Source organism: Malaclemys terrapin, chromosome 4, assembly GCF_027887155.1.
Source record: "Malaclemys terrapin pileata isolate rMalTer1 chromosome 4, rMalTer1.hap1, whole genome shotgun sequence".
NCBI lineage: Eukaryota > Metazoa > Chordata > Testudines > Emydidae > Malaclemys > Malaclemys terrapin.
In genome coordinates, this window is record NC_071508.1 from 124,651,846 (window position 1) to 124,673,700 (window position 21,855).

At 41.0% G+C, this 21,855-nt stretch overlaps 1 protein-coding gene across 2 annotated transcripts in view; it reads right to left on the reverse strand.

The window, feature by feature from the left end:
* Positions 1 to 2,600: 2,600 nt before the first annotated feature.
* The window catches only part of PRIMA1 (proline rich membrane anchor 1), a 76,787-nt gene continuing 57,532 nt past the window's right edge, over positions 2,601 to 21,855 (reverse strand). The window contains exon 5 of one of the 2 annotated variants that reach the window (XM_054028587.1): positions 2,601 to 7,218. In XM_054028587.1, the coding sequence (XP_053884562.1) occupies positions 7,122 to 7,218 (97 nt within the window). In that variant the 3' untranslated portion in view covers positions 2,601 to 7,121. Of the gene's footprint in view, positions 7,997 to 21,855 lie in introns of both variants that reach the window. The other variant, XM_054028588.1, reaches the window with a different exon arrangement.

The window sequence follows — 21,855 nt, forward strand, 5'->3', positions numbered from 1 at the left end:
AGCTTGTGATGCACTATAACCCTCCCTTTCTGCAGTACTCCTTCCTAGGCAGTCATTTCCCATTTTGTATATGTGCCATAGCCACTCATCAGCACCCTCCCCCTCTCATCTCCCACCTGCTCGTGATCAGCTGTTCAGCGGTGTGCAGGAGGTGCTTGGGGGGGGGGGGAAGAGGAGGAGAAGGAGGAGCAGGGGCAGAAAGAGGCGGAGGAGGAGGAGCAGGGACAGAAAGAGACGGGGTGGGGGCGAGGGCTTGGGGGAAAGGGTGGAGTGGGGGTCGAGCACCCCCTGGGAACTCAGAAAGTCAGCGCCTCTGCGTGCAGTTGATTGTTCCTTCCTAAATAGAGTACTTTGCATTTGTTCTTATTGAATGTCATCCTATTTATTTCAGATAGATCCTTGCAGGATTCTGCTCGATATGCCCTTCCAGTTTGACTGTAAACCACTGATGATTACTCTCTTGGAACAGTTTTCCAAACAGTTATGCCCCCAGCTTATAGCAGCTATATCTAGGACAGTTGTATTTCCCTAGTTTGTATAGCTCAGTGGTTTGAGCATTGGCCTGCTAAACTCAAGGTTGTGAGTTCAATCCTTGAAGGGGCCACTTAAGGATCTGGGGCAAAATCAGTACTTGATCCTGCTAGTGAAGGCAGGGGGCTGGATTTGATGTCCTTTCAAGGTCCCTTCCAGTTCTAGGAGATGGGATATCTCCATTTATTTATTTATGAGAAGGTCATGTAAGACAGAATCAAAAGACTTACTAAAGTCAAGCTATACCACATCTACCACTTCCACCCTATCCACAAGGCTTGTTACCCTGGCAAAGACAATTATTTGGTTAGTCTGACACGACTTGTTCTTGACAAATCCATGCTGTTACTTATCACCTTATTGTCATCTAGAGGTTGGCAAATTGATTGCTTGATTATTTGCTCCATTATCTTCCTGGATACTGAAAGTAAGCTGACTGGCCTGTAATTCCCTGAGTTGTCCTTATTCCCCTTTTTGGAAATTGGTACCATATTTGCCTCCTTCCAAGTCCTCTGGAATATCTCCCATCTTCCATGAGGTTTTTGAAGATAATCACTATTGGCTCAGCTCTCTCCTCAGTCAGTTCCTTGAATATTCTAGGATGCAGTTCTTCAGGCCCTGGTGACTTGAAGTCACCTAACTTGTTTAAGTAATTTTTAACTTATTTCCCTATTCTTTCCCCCTCCACCATACAGTGAGAATTTACAACTTTACATATAAAGTTGCTATGTACATTTCACCACGATATTATTGATCAGTGAGTTATTAGTTGTCAAATGCTACCTCACAAGGCATATTTTGTACTAAGTTTACTGCAGTATAGGGTGCAAATAGTGGTGCTTTGTCACAACTGTATAATATGATATTATTTATTGCTAAACTTATTAAATTGCAATCAAGAATTTGCATCAATATTGGATTTGGTTTTTTTCCAATTCAGAAAGTTCTTTAATTAAACTGGAGTATGAAATCCTCTTCAAAGAGCCATCGAAAGCTATTAAGCGTGAAGTAAGCCTGCTACTATACATTTTTGTACTGCACAAGAATCTTCTCTTGGGCATTAAAATCAGCCAAGACCCTTATATATTTGAAAATAAGTCCCTATGCTTCCATACAAAGGGCGAGGTTCTGAGCTGGGGTAAGTTGATGTAGTTCCATTGGAGCATTGGTCCAAACTTGGCAGAACTTTTCCTTTCACTGTTATGAGTGTTAAAATGTTAAGTTAGTCTAATAGACTTATAAATTGATAATGGTGTGATGGGTAAAGAACATACTCTCAAGATAAGCAGTATTTTTATTAGGCAAGTTACAGACCAACACAGCTACCACTGAATCAGCAAAAAAAAAAAAAAAGAGGAGTCCTTGTGGCACCTTAGAGACTAACGAAAGCTTATGTCCAAATAAATGTGTTAGTCTCTAAGGTGCCACAAGGACTCCTCATTTTTTTTATTAGGCGAGTTAGAGAAATTCTGTATTTTCCCCCATATATGATACCATTGAGCCTAATAGATAGATAGAAAATGCCAGGTGCTTTTAACCCTTTTTGGGCAGCTGCAATATTTTACTAGTTTCATTGCTTGGCTCTACCAAAAAGTTACTTCTTCACCACTTTTCCCTGAAACCAAAAACGTAACAAGTTCCTGGTTCTCATTCGTATGCATCCTGCAGCCTCCTAGTCTAAGATCTGTTGGGGATTAGAGTGTGTAGAGTTGAAAGGTGAAGTCCAGCACAGAAGTCGCACTGTGGGTTCATCATTAAGGCAAGGGAGGGTGATTTCAGTACTAAGCATCTGGTATAGAGACTACAAATAGATTTTGGCTGATGCAGTGCATGTATCCACGGCTAGGAAGCTCTGGTGAAGAGGATGTCACTGGAACTCCGCTAAATACAGGATGTGGACAATAGCCACAATTTGTTTTGAAATCATAAGGCACTATATTTTTAAACAATTGTAGTTAATACAGGTGACATTAGAAAAGCCCTTAAAAAGTACTTATTTCATTCTGTTTTTCTGTTTCCCTTTGATGCACATAGATTCTCAGCTACTCAAATGACAAGACGCAGGAAACTCTTATAAGTACATTTTTATTTAAAATAAAAATTAATTATGGTGCCTTTTTAAATAGGGTACTGCACAATCTGTATATGCAACACAGTTTTTGGTACAGAACATACTTATTGAGCAATATCCTTAAATTCTAAATATACATTAATGGCTTGTTTGAGAAACATGACAACATTAATTCTGATTTTTTTTCTCTTTAGTCATTTACCACTGATACAGATTTCCCATAAACAATATTTGTTTTCTTCTGTACATGTGGTACACAGTCAAGAAGGCAGATCTCAGAATATGTACATTCATGCATTAATTTTAACACATTATCTTTGCAGTATAAAATCCTATTTTTGTTTGTACAGATGCAGGGAGTATTGTAAATATATATATTTATAATAGGTCTGATTTTTCCATTGCCTTACACTATGTATAGTATTTATACCTCTACAAAGTGAGTGTAAAATGCCACCAAATCAGAACAATAGGTTTCTACCCACGTTGTAGAGTGTAAAGGACAACACACAGTGCAAGGCTGTGGAGAATCAGGTCTGTACATGTATAATCTATACCTTAAACCTAGTAGAACTGTTTGTCCTTTATAGTCTGTTTTTGCAGCTTCTAAGCAGGGTCTGGGCTCTATGCTACTCATGTGTGTGTTGTGTCTGAGTTCGCAAGGGACTAAGCACCTTCAACTCTCTTGATGTCAGTGAGGGTTGGGGACTCGGCACTTTGCAGGATCAGAACCTTTAGAGCTGGTCTCAGCTAGGAGTCCTCGAATTGCAAATATTTATTTAAAATTAGATTTAAAAAGAGAAATCATAGTTAATCCATTGTCTCAGACATCAAATATTCAGGTAGTTTATGTGCAAGTCTGACCACGATTAGGGGTTAAAGCTATAGTCACTAAGGAAAGTCTTGTCTTGGTAACAGAGGAATGCAAATCTAGAAACTCATAACTCTCTGAGCCAGCTCCTCAGCGAGTGTAAATCACCCTGACTTCACATCAGACACCAGATCAGGATCTGGCTCATCTAGCTATACAGGGCCTTTCAACACTTTAGCATTTTAGAGGCTAAAAATACACTTTCAATCCTGTGAATTTCTATTTTGAATCACCAATTCCTGCTCTCCAGGGTCACTGTTAAAGTGCAACACTTATCTCTCAAGACTGCTATATTCCTTTCATATTTAATTAAATGTGTAATAAGGGAGCACACAAGCCCCTTTTATTGAAGCTTTGCAGTCTTAAACAAAACCCTGAACTCATCAGAAAGCTTCAGAAGTTGTCCCCCAAGGCATTACCTCACTGGCCTCTCTTTTCTGAAGATTGGAATCTGCTTCCAGTATATTTCTCCCAATGACTCTCTCAAGAGCCCCTTAAATTTTGCGGCAATGTATTTGACTGCATGTGAGGAAGTCAGGATTCTAAAAGCAGAATTATCCCTGCAGAATTTTCTACCTATTCCAAAAGCATGATCCATGAATGTTCAGAGTAAAGTCTCTTTGGTAAAGCAGAGAAGCGAACTTGCTTATTTTAACTGTTGCTGTCCTAACTTGGCCAGCAAACAATGAAAGAATTTTAGATTTGTTTGTGCACTTCAATGCATTTAAAAAGCATTCAGCAATAAGGGATCAATATTATAGTGAACAACAACTTACAATTCATGTGCCTTAGTATGCTTATTGAAACTGTCCACAAATCTGGCTCCTACTTAGCTCCTATATCGTGCTTGTCATTATATATCTCAAGCCAGTGTCGCAAGGAAGGCAAGTACCATTATTCCCCTGTGGGAACTGAGGCACAAAGAGGCAAAGTGACGTGCCAAAAATTACACAGCAGGTCCGTGGCACAACTGACAATAAAACCCAGGTCTCCTGTCCAGTGCTCTTTCCATTGAAACATGCTGTCTCCCCATTTTGTGTTCACTGTTTAGGTCACACATTCCACTGTAAATAGTTTAGGGAGCATGGGTTACATTTTGATTATATCTTAAGTCATGGGTCAGATTCTCTTTCCATTGAAATCAATGAGATTAGGATTAAGCCCATATAGTCTGTGCTTAGATTTTTTGCAAAAACATACATTTTAATAGACGTAGTGATCTGCAAACCCCTTTGTAATCTTGGCCTTACAGAGCATGTCTTTAAAGCTTTACTAGGAAATAAAGAAAATCAGTGAGCATTAAGATAAGGTGCTAATCGGGAGTCTGGACCATGATCATACTATATACTCTCAGTTATGCATGCAACCAGTCTCAAACTATGGCACAGTTATACGAAAAAAAATTTAAAAATAAAAAAGACAAAACATAAGTAACTACACCAAAATAATCTTATGGATTGAGAAACCCTAGAAAGACAGTAACATGTTTTTATTATAGTATTTAGGGGATAATTGCCTTAGGCAATTAATATTTGGAACAGTGGATTCAAATTGTAAATTCTGTTATTGTTAATTCCACTTAAAAACATATCAGTGTATTTTGTGCAAGCATACAATATAAATACAGCAGGGAAATATATGATCATGTTCTTGAGGTGAAGGGTTACTTATTTCTTTTCACACTTTGCAGTTGCATTCACTCCACCTCAAGAAAGACTTGACATTTAAAAAATAATATTCATGTACCTAAATTGCTATATAGGGATGACAGGCTGAAAAAATAATCACATAACTCCATAGATTCCTCAACAACAGTATATAGCAGCATTTTGTTTTGTCAGTGAAAGGATACATATATTTACATATACCCTATCCATTCATTAGGTAACAGAAAACTAGAGATGGGTCTGAACCAAAACTCTTGACCTGAGTACCCTGGAACTTTAGTGGGGAAGGGCTTCAGAATCCAAATTTCACAGCTTCCCCATACCTATCCAAAGACTAAACCATGAGACATGGAAAAGCCTCAAACAATGGGGTGTTCGAAATTCAGATCCAAGTTTTGCAAATCAGGCCCGTCATTATGTAAAACTGAAAATATCAACATGTTTCAGTACTGACATGCTTAATGCCAACGTGCAGTTACTTTATTTAATGAGACTGCAATGGCTTGTTGGAGTTTTTCAAAGACACAGAGACGAAGTATTATTGAAGCTTGACAGCAAGATGAGAAGCCAGAGTGTGGTATAACTTTCTTTTCACTGCATTGCTATTTTCAGTACAGTGATAAATGGAGACCTACAAATTGAATGACAAAAATAAAATTTCCAAACATCCTATGTCAGAAGGTTGGCGTGGGCAATACTGTAGACTAAACACTGGCCTTTACCCTAGGGGATTACTGATTAAGTCTAACCTGAGATCCTAAGTGAAATGAGTCTGGTGGATTCAGCTTCACTTTTAATAATCTGCAATCCATGTCACAAAAAGGTACAACACAAAGCTATCACATAGAATTTGGCACAATTGGCAGTCTCTGCTCAGGAAATGCAGAGGACTGAGCTAACACGGGCACACCGATTTACTAGTCTCTAGTAAATAGTCCTCTAAGTCAGGCCTACAAAGTCCTTGGTGGGCCAGCTCAGGAAATGAGAAACCTCCAGGAAATGACACTTGTTTTCTGCCCCAGCAGCTGATCAGTGGATAGATAAGGAGGACTTCAGTTTCCAGTGCTGCTAGTCCTTTCAACATGGTCAAGCCCAAATATTCACTCCAAACAGTAAACAAAATCCTTTCTAGAGGGATTCTCTGATGCATCTGTGTGGTGCAAATACAGTAAATGTGCAGAACATCACGAGGAGGAGAAATCTAGAACTTGTTTAAGGCTAGGAAATAAAGGATATGCAGGGGAAAACAGAGGTTGATTATGAAGTAAGTGTTCAAATCACCTTTAATATTATCTTATCTTTAATAAACTATGCTAATTGCCAATGATCATACTTTGACTTCTTTTGTTTGAAAAGTCTTCAGCCATGGAAATTGCATAGTCACCAGACTGCAGCTGTATTTCCTGGGTTAACTCACAAATTCATGCAATTTTTGGTTGCTTGGTAGATTAACGGAAACCCTTTTCCTTCTAATAATAATAGTTAATTGAGACTATGGAGCTTCTAGCTTGTAAAAGAAAACACTGCACAAGCTGGGGAAGCATGCAGGTGAAGACTTCCACCCTCTGAATCTCAGACCCATTTATAATAAGTTGCTGCAACTCTGACATATCACCTTCACATCAAAGGACCCTGTTTAAGCAGCTCTTTGTGGACAATCAAAAATAAAGAGAGGGGGGAAAAAACGGAAGCTGGAGGCATCATGATGTTGCTTTCAACAGATGTGGCATGCAGTGATTATGCCTTTGTGAGGTCTTTTTTCTGGGTAGCCCTGATTGGCAAGTTTATCTTCCCTTTGACAATCAGCAAGGCTGAAGAGCAGTCTGCTTTTCTTCTCTGAATAACTGATACGTGCACTATTCCCGAAATGAAGTCCATGGCCACAGAGCTCCTTTTATTTCCTTATTTCACCCACCTTGCGTACTTTGTGTGTGTGCTTTTAAAGTTTAACACCTCCCATGTCTTGTGGGGGTCCTGGGGATTATACTACTGCATTATCAACTGTTTTGTTGTTCTGGGAGGACGTCATTGCATATTCAGCTCGACTTGTTCCATTCTCTTCTTTTCTCAGTGGTTTCCTTGGGTGATCACAAGTTCAAGGACAAATGGGGAAGGGAAGAAGAAAGGACAGAGAAACATCTTCATTATGAATACAGACTGAAAACAAGGACATTTCAGAAATGTCATAGGCTAATAATTAGAATGTTTTCTAGATGACAAAATGTTTTATTTTACCCCTTTCTGAATATAGGTCAAATCAAATATTGTTTTCCTCCAACCTTCTGCTCTCCCTAGAACATGTTGATTCAGTTACTTATGTCGTATCATAGACTCTTTGGCTTTTCAGTCCCAATCAGTATTTAAATATGTGAGTGAATTTGCTTGCTGGAAAGACTGCCTTTGGAAAAAGAATTCATGATTTAGCTAGCAAGCAGTACGTCCTGAGTAGGGGCATTGCAAATTTTCTCACACCCCCGCCACCATAGTGCTTCAAATTTGTCCTGGAGGGAGCGCATCTTGGGTTGAGAAAGTAGCTCTGTCTCCATGCTTGTTCAGTCCTTGGCCTCTCTCTTGAAAGGACCAAGTAATGCAAACTGTGATGATGGAGAAACAGGTCCACGAGGAACTGAATTTCACCTCATTTCACATAACCCACTTAACAGTCATAATGTGACAGTTTTCAGTTGGTAACAAAATGGGTTAGATTTGAACTAGTGACTTGAAAAGCTGTGCATACTGTGATCCATTCCATCCAGTCAGGCTGACAGTTGAACCTGCCACTCTTTTTACCACTGTCATTAGTTGGTAACAGTCTACAACCTTCAGCTCTGGTAGTGGCGCACTTCCAGAAATGTGCTGTAGGGGTAGAAATCTCTACCGATAAGTAACTGAAACAACCACTGAGCAAACACATCACTGTTCCATATTTCAAAGGATCCCTGCAGAGATAGACTTGAGCATAAGTTTCATATCTGAACATTTCCCATAATGTACCATAACCATCTGTGATGCATCCTACCTCCCCCACGAATCCTCTCCTCCAAAGTGGTATACCCTTCATGTAAACATGAATGTAAAAGGTACATCATACGGCAAGGGCAAAAGCACTAGTGGTTTTCATAAAGATGTTGGCCTTTAGCTTAAGGCACTTCTACTTGTTTTGTATGGCCAAGAAGACTAGAGGAGCAAACATAATATACCATTAAAGTATCTGGTATTGATTTGAGATGGTTTTGCAAGGTAAAGCACCAGAAATAAATTATTAATACCAAGACAATTCAATACAGTACAGTTTCAACGGGGAAAAAAGTTAGTTGAAGGGTTTATGATGACTGATTACAAGACAACAAATTTGTTCCAGTAATAATGTACACAGCACCTTTTTGCATTTCCTAGCTGCTGAGTTAAGGCTTGTTAATATTAATTGTGGTTCCAGCTGTTAGAGTCAATGGTATTGGAAGGGAAAATTACAAAGCTGCTTTGAGCTCTCTTTTGGTGATTATGTGCATACTTGTCTGTAATTGAAACACATTTGCTCTGGTACTATACCGATATTTAGTTATATTAAAAAGCACCCAACCCATCTGTCATCTCTCTGAGAAGAGGAATGAAGAACTGAATGGTGCCAGACCTTTTTGCTCTTCCTCTCTCCTTCCTATTAGAAACAAAGGGACAATTTTGTGAATTATTTTTAAATCCTAATTTTTTCAATATTCAATTTTGTAAAAATTTCAAAATCTGAAATTCAGCCCTATAGTTGTTGAAAAATGGGGGAATTTTGACCATCTTATCTATTCCCCATCTTTTTCTTTCATTCATCTTTTTATGTCTAACACCTTTCTACTTTTCTCTGATTGCATTCTCTCTCTTTTTCTGCCTTCTGCATCTTTCTTCATTGCTACATGGGTCTTTTTCTTCTAGTTTTCGCTATAGTTTCTCTTTTTCTCTGTATTACTTCCTTTTTTGAAGCTCTCTTTTTTCAGACTCTTTTGTCTTTCCATTCTCTTTCCTCCTTTTCATCATCTCCTTATTTCTCTTTTCCTCCCTTTTTGCTTTCTATTCTCCTTCACTACCATCTCATGTTCACTATCCCCGCTCTTCCCTAGTTTCTTTTTTTTAAGTGTGAAGTCTATATAGAGCTGGCCTATCCATCTTAAAACTTTCTCTGGGAAATTCAGAAAGACCTACCTTCCAGTGGGTGAGGCCTCTCCAACATCAGTAGAACAGAGAGGTCTACAGAGACACTCTATGACTGGCCCTAATACACACTTAAACATTGTGTTTAAGAGCTTGAAAATAATGGAATGGGATGGTATCAAAGTCATGGCATCCTATTTTGCCTCATCACTGCTTTAGGGTTAACATTAGTAAAGCAAAACAGCTATATTATTGAATATCAATGATATAGCAATTTGGGATATATACATTTCAGAATTATATTTTTTTGTTCAGGTTTGGAGGAGTGGTATGGTTCACAAATTCAGGAAATGTATTCTCAAATGTATTGCAGGTATATGAATTGTATGCATCAAATTCTCCTCTTAATTACACCAGTGTAATTCCATTGACTTAATGGAGTTACACGAATTTACCAGATTGGTTAATTTGACCCTGTGTGTGTTAAATGCTATCATCCTTTTCCTACAATGCTGAAACTGCCATTATATATGAGGCCTAAGATCATGGGCTCTTGTTTTTCTAGATATTAGCTTCATTGAGATCCAGGTATTCAATGAGATTCCATTTTTTTTAATAGCATGCTATTTAAATGGAGCTATACCTATCTCATAGAGCTGGAAAGGACCCCGAAAGGTCATCGAGTCCAGTCCCCTGCCTTCACTAGCAGGACCAAGTGCCGATTTTGTCCCAGATCCCTAAGTGGCCCCCCTCAAGGATTGAACTCACAACCCTGGGTTTAGCAGGCCAATGCTCAAACCACTGAGCTCTCCCTCCCTCCTATGCTATAGGGGGAATACTTTTATCCCGTTTAGTGTCTGATAAGATTGTCTGTTCCTCACCTCGCTCTGTATAAAACTCTTTGAATCACCTTTAAGATGATGTTCTAGACCAGTGATACTCAGACTGAGGCTCGTGAGCCACAATGGTTATATTATACTCTTTGCAGCACATGATATTAAAACTCTGTGATTTAATTATTAATCAATCTAAGTTATTAACCAATCAGGCTGCTTTTACTATGTTATTAACCAATTGTAGTTGATAAAATAATACTTGGTCAGTCATTTTGTTGTGAGAATAATATATAAAAATAGTAACTGAAGCCATGAATTCACACTACTGTGGGTCTTTTGGGTAATGTTGATGCTAATTTGGTTCCTAGACCACTGAAGTCTGAGTATCCCTGTGCTACCGCACTGTTATTTACACATTGCCACCTCAGTACTACTTTTCATGGGGTAGGTGCTCCAGAATTAGTGAGAGTGTAAGTGGGGAACTCTTCACATCCATGATACTCACTCAGTGGCAGGAGAAACAGGTGGTTCTCTAACAAGTGGTTTGCATCTCTTTAAAGTGCAATTTACTACACACACAGAACGTTGATGTATAGCAAATCGATCAGTGTACTCTTCATAGAGAACAGTTTCAAATGAAATGTACATGCAGCTCTGCATAGCTTAAAGCAGGTGACTATGGCTCCCAGTACATGCGTGTAATGGTGCTTCAAAGTCCATAATAACCTCTCCACCATGTATGCTTTAATGTGCATGTATCCTAAAATCAAGAGAGTATCAGAACAGCCATTTAATGGATACACTTCACATGTTTATAGAACCTAATGTTAAATAAAAGCTTAACATTGAATGGTAAATCATGTTTGTCAGATAAATATACATCCTCTTCTGTGCTAGCTCTCTGCAACACTGAAATGCAACCACAACAATGCAGTGCAAGTGGCATTTTTATGTTCTTTCTTCAGCAAATTTCTTAAAGGAAAAGCATTTTGGGCTCTTGATCTCAGCTAACTAGTGAAAATAGTTTGCCTGTTTTACAAAACCCCTTAGGTCAGCTCCTCAGCTGGTGTGCATTTGGCATAGCTCCAGTCACTGTCTCCAGTAAAGCTATCTTGATTTTACACAGAGGATGGTCTGGCCTTATTTATCTCATTGTGACATGATTTTGAATGGATGTGTAAGACCTGCTGGACAAAAAGAATAAAAGATCAGTGGATAATTAATTGAAACAAGAGATTATCAGGCCTTGTAATATTTGCCACAAGTAGGTTTATTAAAACTTCAAGAGGCTGGGACCACCTAGAAATGGGAATAAAAGTTTAGTTCAGAATGGCGACATGTAAATTACAAATGTAGGGCCCAAACCTGTGACATGCTCAGCAGCCTGAATGGGAGTTAGTGTCTCTCTGTACATTGAAGCATCTCCAGGCCCCATGCTGAAGAGGCTCCATGTGTGGAATTCACAGCAGCTAAAAGGATCAGGCTCTAAAATTCAGTATCCTGCTAATACTTCAAAAAAAATTTTTTTTACTATAGAAACACAAAAAGGGAGTTTTCAGTGCCTCTGTGAAGTGAAAGCAGGTTTTATTTCTGTTGAGTTCAGCATACAGGAGTAAAAAAATGCAGTAGTATTTCAATGTGCCACAATTCCAAAATATGGTTGCTTAAAAAACTATTTACTATAAATAGAAATAGTCTCACTTTTATCCACGTCTCTCAAAGGAAAAAGAAAGAGCCAGCGTAAGTGGCTTTCTGCTACCTTTCTTCCACCCCTTCGCTCGACCCTGGAGGCAGCTGGCGTGTCCTTTCGGTCCATATAACACATTCAAGCAACCTCAATAATGACCCATTTAGGGGCTGTTCTGTTGGCCCAGGATAGTTGGAGAAAAGCAAACTCCATATTTGAACCCCCCCCATGTGGGCTTTGGGCCAGGAACTGGTGGCGTAAACGTGGCAAAGCTTCCCCTTGCCAGTGGAATCCCAAGCTGTCAGCACCATACCCTTTGTGCCATTGGTGCTGTACAAAGGGGGCAGAGCAAACTCGAGGTTCAGGCCCTAAATGAAAACTGCTGCCAAGAGGAGAGAAGGCCAAGGGATTGAACATTCCTCTGCAGTGTTAGAAAACCAAGCCTAGATGAGCATTGTGGTAGCACACAGCAAGTGAACAGTGAAGTCTATAGACCCCCAAACCAATCTGCTATCAATGGCCAAAGTGAATGGAATGGAAAAAGTAAACAAACAGCCCCAATAGTGAAAAGTACATGCAATTGTTCATTTTCTTTCAATACTAACAATAAAGGTGCTATTAATAACACAGAAATGTGCATTGGACTTAATTCTCCTCACAGCAGTTTTACACTGGTGGAGTTGCTAACTTCGATGAAGTTACTAGCAACAGACATTGGTATAAAGGAAAGAATCAAGTCTATAATTTGTAATTTTTTCCAGGTCTCTTTAAATAAAATTATATGCCATAGGGGGAAGAAATGGAGTAGATAAATACAAGTATGAAGAGAACAATTCTACAGGTAGCCCATATAAACTAGAATTGGAAATTGTAATTCTGGGTTGTCTGTTTCTCCTGTGTTTCCCAGTTACACATTTCTTTCTTTCTTTAAGGAATGTGTCTCCACCTTCTCATCAGAATTTCTGTGTTATCTGTCAGGCATCAAACGGAAAAGTAAGGAAAGAGACAATATCAGGAAATGAAATGATCATTTATATACAAGCACTTCAAAGAATTAAAACTTCCTACCTTGATTTAGAGAGAAAAAAATAAAAATAATTGACTTTCATTGGAATTATGCAAAATAAAGTCATTCTCCTTCTTCGATTGCTATGCTGCAAGTCTAGACAAGCTGACAATTTTGTTATGGGCTGGCTTTAAAACATCCTGATTTAGCAGAAGCAGGACAGGAATGGAGGAATAAGTATTATACCATTATTTAATGATGTTACTTTTATTGGTCAATCTCTCTCATTACATATCACTGACCTGTACATTTATAATAAGTTTAAAGAAAACAAAAGGGAAGCCATCTAAATTTCAGCAAAGACAAACCGTTTGAGTGCTGGATGTGAAAGCAATCCTCCAATGTGCATGAACTGATAATGACTGATGGTGAGAAGTGAATTTTCTTTATAAAAATGATCTGTGAATTACAGGACCAGCTGATGAAATAACTTTACTGCACCAAAGACCATTATTTTCTGTGACAACGGTAAAACCTAGAATAGGGATCGGCAACCTTCGGCCCGCGGCCCGCCAGGGAAAGCCCCTGGTGGGCTGGGCTAATTTGTTTACCTGCTGCATCCGTAGGCTCACCATTCCAGGCCAATGGGGGCTGTGGGAAATGGTGCGGGCCGAGGGATGTGCTGACCGCGGCTTCCCGCAGCCCCTATTGGCCTGGAGCGGAGAACCACGGCCAGTGGGAGCCACGATCGGCCGAACCCGCAGACATGGCAGGTAAACAAACCGGCCCGGTCCACCAGGGTGCTTACCCTGGTGGGCCGCGGGCCAAAAGATGCCAATCCCTGACCTAGAACCTTCAGCTGCAAAAATCTCAGATCTCTTCCATTACAGCTAAAGGAACTTGTGCCAGCTGTAGTAGTATTAGGACTTACATGTAGGGCAACCATATTTCAATTGTTTTTTTTTTTTTTATTAAGATACTTTTCTGGCAACATTTTTCAAAATTATGAAATACTCAAGTGATCCGCATTCTGGCTTCTTCTTTGGATCTGTTTCATGGGAATCAGAAAGCTCCACCAGGAGCAAAAGAGCAGATCCAAAAAAGACTGACCTCAGCTCCTGCGCCAATGCTGCACTTTCTCTCTATGGTTCTGATGCCAGAGAACTGGCAGGTACTTGCCCTCTATCTCCCCTCCATCTCCAGGGGATAAAGCAGGAGGCTTGCACTGACCAGACTGGCTCACTAACTCACCACACTCATATTGCAATGTGTGAGCTTAGGCCTTGAATAACGGTTGGTGTGAAACACACACTTGCTATGTGATGAGCGTAAAAGAGGCTGCACAAAACATTTTACATCAGTACTATCATTAATTTGTAGTTTATAAAAAAAACCCTGAACATTCTGATTGAAGAAATTAAAAAAAAAACAACAGGATATTTTAAAAGTTCTTGGGACATGATATGGAAATCTGGGACTGTGGAGTAAAACTGGGAGGAAAGGTCTTTTTACTTACTTGCTTTTTAGGCCTCCAGCCACTAGAGGAAAACCATCACATATATGAGAGCAGGTTTGAACTTCCTTCCAGTGGAGGGCAGTGCTGATACACAAAAGCTAATACCTTACTTTTACTGAGAACTTCATAGATTCCAAGGCCAGAAGGGACCAGTGTGATAATCTAGTCTGACTTCTTATATAACGCAGGCCAGGGACCTTCCCCCAACTAACTCCTTTTTTAGGAGCATATCTTTTTCTAAAAAAACCAAATCCAATCTCCATTTAAATATTGCCAGTGATGGGGAATCCACCATGATTCTCGGTAAATTATCTCATTGACTTCAGGATTTGGCTCTCTTACTAGTATGTTTGGTAGCTTAGAAAGCTTTGGGGAGTCAGATTTCATCTGTGCTGCTGGAATTTCTTTTCCAATAAATGTCTCGATCTTGGCGCTTCAGGCATTCAGTGGCCTTACAGGGAGTTTCTCTTTGGAACAGCTGATGCCAAGGAACGAGAAGGGCAGATGTACTATAACTTTACCACTTCTCTGCTGACTCTAAGGCCTGGTCCCCACTAAGTCCCCACTTCGGACTAAGGTACGCAAATTCAGCTACGTTAATAACGTAGCTGAATTCGAAGTACCTTAGTCTGAACTTACCGCGGGTCCAGACGCGGCAGGAAGGCTCCCCCGTCGATGCCGCGTACTCCTCTCGGCGAGCTGGAGTACCGGCGTCGACGGCGAGCACTTCCGGGATCGATTTATCGCGTCTTAACCAGACGCGATAAATCGATCCCAGAACATTGATTGCCTGCCGCCGGACCCTCCGGTAAGTGAAGACGTACGTAAGACATCATCAATGCTGCAGGCTCTGTAGAACACTTCTGGACGTGTTATACCAGGACTTATGCCAAAAGCTTGTGATTAGGTAGATGTGGCAAGGGGATAGGGTATTTCATGCAGAGAATTATACTTTAGTGAGACAGATGCGCACACACACACAAGTCTGCCACTAATGCAGCATTTGTGAAATTCTGGAACATGAACAATTCCACCATGTAAAAATACTGCACTGTATATACACAGGGTTGTGTTACATGAGACTGCAGACTTTGCGAAGGTCTTTAGAGAGAAATCAAGCCAAGTGTGAAGGAGATTTTATGAAACACTAACATCTTTTTATTAAATGTTATAGTTAATGACCACTTAGGTGCCAGCAATATGCATCCACAGATCAACAACTAAGGTCTTAAGGTGCAACAGTTATACCATTAATTACTCATAGGAAGTGGTTACTGGCTTAATCACCTCCCACTTTCAAAGAAAATGCTCTACAATTGCCATAAAAGGCACCTGTAGCTGTGCAAGTTTCAGAAGCACGCTCAGTACTGTTCAATTTTTTGTCAGTGTCCAATCTTCTGAATTTCCCAAGGCTTTTGTACATATTTCAAGCAGTCCAGTTTCCCAATTATGCTAGCCAAGATGTTCTAGAGATTTAGGATTCTGTACCTAAAAAATAATGTTGTCCCAATATATATCATTGCAATATATCACCCTGTTAGTTTACTCTCAAATTGGAATGAAAATAGAAAAGAATGGATGGTCTATGAAGAAAGATTGAAAAAATTGGGTTTGTTTAGTCTGAAGAAGAGAAGACTGAGGGGGACATGAGAACAGTTTTCAAGTACATAAAAAGTTGTTACAAGAAGGAATGAGAAAAGTTGTTCTTGTTAACCTCTGAGGATAGGACAAGAAGCAATGGGCTTAAACTGCAGCAAGGGAGGTTTAGGTTGGACATTAAGAAAAACTTCCTAACTCTCTGGGTGGTTAAGCACTGGAAAAAATTGCCTAGGGAGGTTGTGGAATCTCCATAATTGGAGATTTTAAAGAGCAGGTTAGACACACACCTGTCAGGAATGGTCTAGTTATTACATAGTACTGCCTGGAGTGCAGGGGACCTACTGAGATCCTTTCCAGTCCTACAACTTCTATGAATCTATGAAATTATCTGTATGATTTAGATGGGTGTACATTTCAACTACATTCTATTTTGGACCATGTGGCTTGAGTTCTGAGTTACTTACATTAAGGCCCCTTTACACCCTCTGGCAGTGTAAAAGGGGCTTTCAAACAGGGCATAAAAGTAATATACACTACTTTAAACTGCCAGAATAGTGAAAGGGGGTCTTTGTGTACAAGAGAATTTGTCTATAATTTTATAAATTTTATCTTGTTCAAATCTGATTTCAGAGCTCACCACACTTGAGTCATTAATGAAGATACATTTGGCCTGATTCTCTTCTGTAATATCAGTGGAAATCAGGAGTGACTTTACTAAAGTCAGTAAAGTTACACTGGTGTAAGTAAGAGGAGAATCAGTTCCATCAACGGAAATCTTAAGGAAGATGATCACATTCTCACCCTAACTAGTGAAACTGGTATACACGTTATATTCCAGCAGGTAGTCTGTAGGTAATATTTACACTGATTCTGATCTCCGTTTTTCAGTGTACAGTAATACCCCTATTTTACAAACTAATTGGGGATGAAGGAATTCATAAAATTGAATATCTCATGATGATGATAGGTAGGGTGCATAAATTACAGTATGGTATGCAGCATCACTTTATTTTTGTTCAAACCATGGCAAATCAATTTCTAATGCACCAAAGACATCAGAATGTGAAAAGATGTTGACTTGTTCTTCGCCATCACTTTTCCCATGTGACATTTTGTTCCCCACAAAATGCTTCATATAACTGATTGTTCGTAAGATTGCTATTTGTAAAATTGAGGTTCTGCTTTAATTCCATTAATTTATAACTTCATTCCCAATTTACCGAAGCATAACAGAGCAGATCAGGCCCTCTGAAGACAACAATACTCTCTGTTCAAGGTTCATTTATTCAGCCAACAGCAAATTTATGTGTAAAAATCTAGAAGATAGTTATCCAGAATCTTCCTTATTTAGGTCTGTGAGTCATGTTAGCATATTGTGCTTGAGCTACAGTTACACACCTGCTTGGCCCCAAAACTCCCCATTCAGAGAGGTCAGGTGTGTCTGGTGGGTAACTGATATTCTTGTTCAAAACCATCTTCCAAATTGTTAAAGAGAGATCTCATTTCAGCTGGCCTTTCACCGCCCTGACCTTGCCCAAGCCTTTGTGTGACAGATCGGATTTACAGAGGAAAAGCAGCACACATTTTATGTGTCCACATCTTTTCTATCTCTCACAGATTAAATAAAAAAAAAAAAGGACTTTCAGAATTGCATGCCCCTATTCTATTAGGCTGCGAGGAAACACATTTTCATACCATTGCAAGTCACACTGGCATCAATGGGTTTTGGATTAGGCCCCACTTGCCTTATTTCTTAGGTCAGGTTTCTACTCTGTTTTAACCCTAGAGCCTTGTTCACACATTTTCAAATCGCCAGCATTTCACACTGACCTCTGCTCTCTCTGAAGGATGTTCTTAGCTGGCCAATTTCTAGGGTAAATTTTAGCAGGCCCTGAAGGCTTGTGGCTTATTTCCACTTTTGGATGCATCACACTCTTCAGCAGTGGCCAAATCTCCCCTTCCTGTGCAAAGACTGAATATGCTGCCTTCACCCAGGGGCTCTCTCAGGGAACAAAATGCTCTTCAGCTGTTCATCAGCATTTACAAGTTCCCCGACCTTGTGTTCAAAGGTGTCAGAGAGTCTAAAATGTGATTGTCTAAGCTCTTCCTTCTCAGATCTATCCAGTCCACTGAAATCAATGGGTGCGCCTGAAGGGAAGATCTGGCCTGTTTAGATTACAAATAACATTTCTGAAACCTAAAAGAAATTACAGGGGTGGGGAGCTTATTCTCACACCATTGTAAATCAAGAGTAACTCCACAGACTTCAATGGAGTTGATCAGAATTTAGTGTGGTATAACAGCACAATCTGGACCAGACAGCCAGAGATAATTCAATCATATTTCCTACTACCACTAAGTATTCCCCCTTTAAAACTAGTGATTTAACTTCTGTTCTTTGCTTATTGTCCACAGGATACCAGCCTTTAGAAAGAAAGGAGGCATTGTCGTAATACTGGACTACTTAATAAAGCCAATTTCGTTAAAAAAATACTCATAGCAACCCAACCTAATCCTACCCCACTCCTTTCACCTCCTAATTAAAAAAAAAAAACCCTCTAAAGAGAACGTAGAAAGTAATTTCTGACTAGAGAGATTTGATATACAGCATTATCCCTTAGTTGTTTCCAGTGCAGAACACATCTTTGATAGATTTTTTTGACAGTAGAGAATAACTGAATGGGCCTAAGGTAAAAAATGAACTCAGTTTGTTGACCGTTCCCACATGGTAAAAAGCCACTAAATAAAAGAAATCAGAATTCTCTGCTAAGGGAATCTGAATTAAATAAGCTGGAGCAGTGAATTATGCTATACTACGTGCCTAAGGAAGGGCAGCCTCTCTGGAACAGAAATGAAATGTAAGCCTCACAAACAACACTGAAAGCTAAAGGGATCCCACACTGCAATTTTATTTATCCTTTTTGGAAAAGGCTGGGCAAAACAACCACCCATTACTGGGAAGAAAGATGATCTTGTGACTAGGGCACTGGAGATCTGGATTCTATTCCCAGCTCTGCTGTAGACTTTTGATGTGACTATGGGCAAGTCATTATTATCGCTGTATGGTAGCACCTGGATAACCTAACTGACATCAGGACCCCAATGTGGTAGGCACTTGACATAAAAGACAGATCCTGCCCTAAAAAGCTGAGACAATTCAAATAGACAACACGGACCAAGAATGGAGGAAATTGTTGTCCCACATTTAACAAAGAAGGGACGGAGAGATTAAGGTACTTGTCCCAGGGTAGATAGGAAACGTGTGGTAAAGCAAAGAATTCCACCCAAATCTTCTGAGTCTCAGTGCCATGCCTTAACCACAAGCTCATCCTTCCTTCTCAAATCCTTTACTCTGCCAGTTTCTTCAACTATTAATTAGCAATGAGGGTTTTCATTCATGCTGATGCAATATAGCTTGTGGCAAGTCTGACTGGAGCAGGAATGTCGTGAAGAAAACTCCCTGTAACATCTTCAGTCTTAATGAAGCTGAGTCTAAACTACCTAGGCCTCATCCAATCCCTAATCTCAGCCAGACATTGGATGAATCACTTAACTGCACTATCTGGATTTTACGAACTAGAGATGTAGAGCTGGCTGACATCTGCATACTGAAGGCACCATCTCCCCAAATAGTCTTGCATACATGTTGAACAGGAGTGGTACCAGAAAAGAGTTTTTGGTGTTCTCCCTGTGCAAGATCTCCTGGGGCAGACAAGCACAAATTGGGTGTTTCATCTGCAATACTGGAGGCAGAATTGACAGCGGGGCTCACTAAAGTTGGAGCCATGGTGTGCATGTAGTGGTGGAAGAGGCTTTATGAGAAAACAAGCCCAACCCCAGATTCTGAGTGTGTGTACTCACTGTTTTGCACTGGGCAGGACTAGTGGCCAGTCTCCCCAGCCCAGGAAGGCCTCATTGCCATGCCTAAGACTGTTTCTGGACACAGTTTGATTCTTCAAATATAAGAACATAAGAATGGCCATACTGGGTCAGATCAAAGGTCCATCTAGCCCAGTATCCTGTCTACCGACAGTGGACAGTGCCAGGTGCCTGGGCCAGCTCCAGGTTTTCTGCCGTCCCAAGCAGCAAAAAAAAAAAAGGCAGCAGCAGCGCGATCGCATCGCTCCACTCTTCGGTGGCATTTTGGTGGCAGGTCCTTTGCTCCGAGAGGGACTGAGGGACCCGCTGCTGAATTGCCGCCGAAGACCCAGACCTGCTGCCCCTTGGTATTGGCCGCCCCAAGCACCTGCTTCCTTAGCTGGTGCCTGGAGCCGGCCCTGCAGGTGCCCCAGAGGGAATTAACAGAACAGGTAATCATCAAGTGATCCATCCCGTCGCTCATTCTCAGCTTCTGGCAAACAGAGGCTAGGGACACCATTCCTGCCCATCCTGGCTAATAGCCATTGATGGACCTATCCTCCATGAATTTATCTAGTTCTTTTTTGAACTTTTTCTGATATGGTCTTGGCCTTCACAACATCCCCTGGCAAGGAATTCCACAGGTTGACAGTGCATTGTGTTTTTCCTTTAATTATCTGTTAGTCTTAAAGGTGCCACAGCACCCCTCTGTTGTTTTTTACAGATCCAGACTAACATGGCTACCCCTCTGATACCTTCCTATTATTTGTTTTAAACCTGCTGCCTATTAATTTCATTTGGTGCCCCCTAGTTCTTGTGTTATGAGACGTAGTAAACAACACTTCCTTATCTACTTTCTCTACACTAGTCATGATTTTATAGACCTCAGTCATATCTCCCCTTAGCTGTCTTTTTTCCAAGCTGAAAAGTCCCAGTCTTATTAACCTCTCCTCTTATGGAAGCCGTTCCATAACCCTAATCATTTTTGTTGTCCTTTTCTGAACCTTTTCCAATTCCAATATATCTTTTTTGAGATGGGGGGACCACATCTGCATGCAGTATTCAAGATGTGGGCATACCATGGATTTATATAGAGGCAACATGATATTTTCTGTCTTATTATCTATCCCTTTATTAATTATTCCCAGCATTCTGTTTGCTTTTTTGACTGTCGCTGAACATTGAGTGGATGTTTCCAGAGAACCATCCACAATGACTCCAAGATCTCTTTCTTGAGTGCAGCGGCGTATTAGCGCCTAGGCCAACAAGGCCTAGGCCTAGGGCGGCAAATTTGCCAGGGCGGCAAATTTGCTCTTGCCCCCTCCCCAACTCCACCCCTTCCCCAAATTCCCGGCCCGCTTCCTCCCCCAGGCACGCCGCGCTTCCCTCCTTCCACCTCCCTCCCAGGCTTGCCGCGCTGGGAGGGAGGGAGAAGCAAGTTGCAGCGTGCTCGGAGGAGGCGGAGCAGAGGTGAGCTAGGGCCCGCGGGCGCAGGGAGTAATGGGGGGCCGGGAACTGCTCCCCAGCCTGCCCCAGCTCACCTCTGCTCCACTGCCGCCGCCATGCCCCGAGTGCGCCGCAACTCCCCTTCTCCCCCCTCCGTCCCAGGCTTGCTGCGCGAAAGCGCTGGGAGGGAGGGAGGAGAAGCGAGTAGCGGCGCGTTCGGGGGATAGCGGAGGTGAGCTGGGGCTGGCCGGCACGGGGAGTAACTCTTGGGAGGGGGGGAAGGGAACCACTCCCTGCCCCAGCTCACCCCTGCTCCACTGCCGCCATCCCTCGAGCGCACCACAACTCCCCTTCTCCCCCCTCCCTTCCCGGCTTGCCGCGGGGGAGCAGAGGTGAGCTGGCAGGGGGGCGGCAAATTTGTTAATCTGCCCCTGCTTGAGTGGTAACAGGTAATTTAGACCCCATCTTTTTATATGTATAGTTGGGATTATGCTTTCCAATGTGCATTACTTTGCATTTATCAACATGAAATCAGAAAAACTTAGTCGAAACATCAAAATAAAAGCAGTTCCTCTGCCAATCCTGTGCTACAGCTCCCAGAGGCTTTCCCCCTTGCTTATCTCAGTGCTG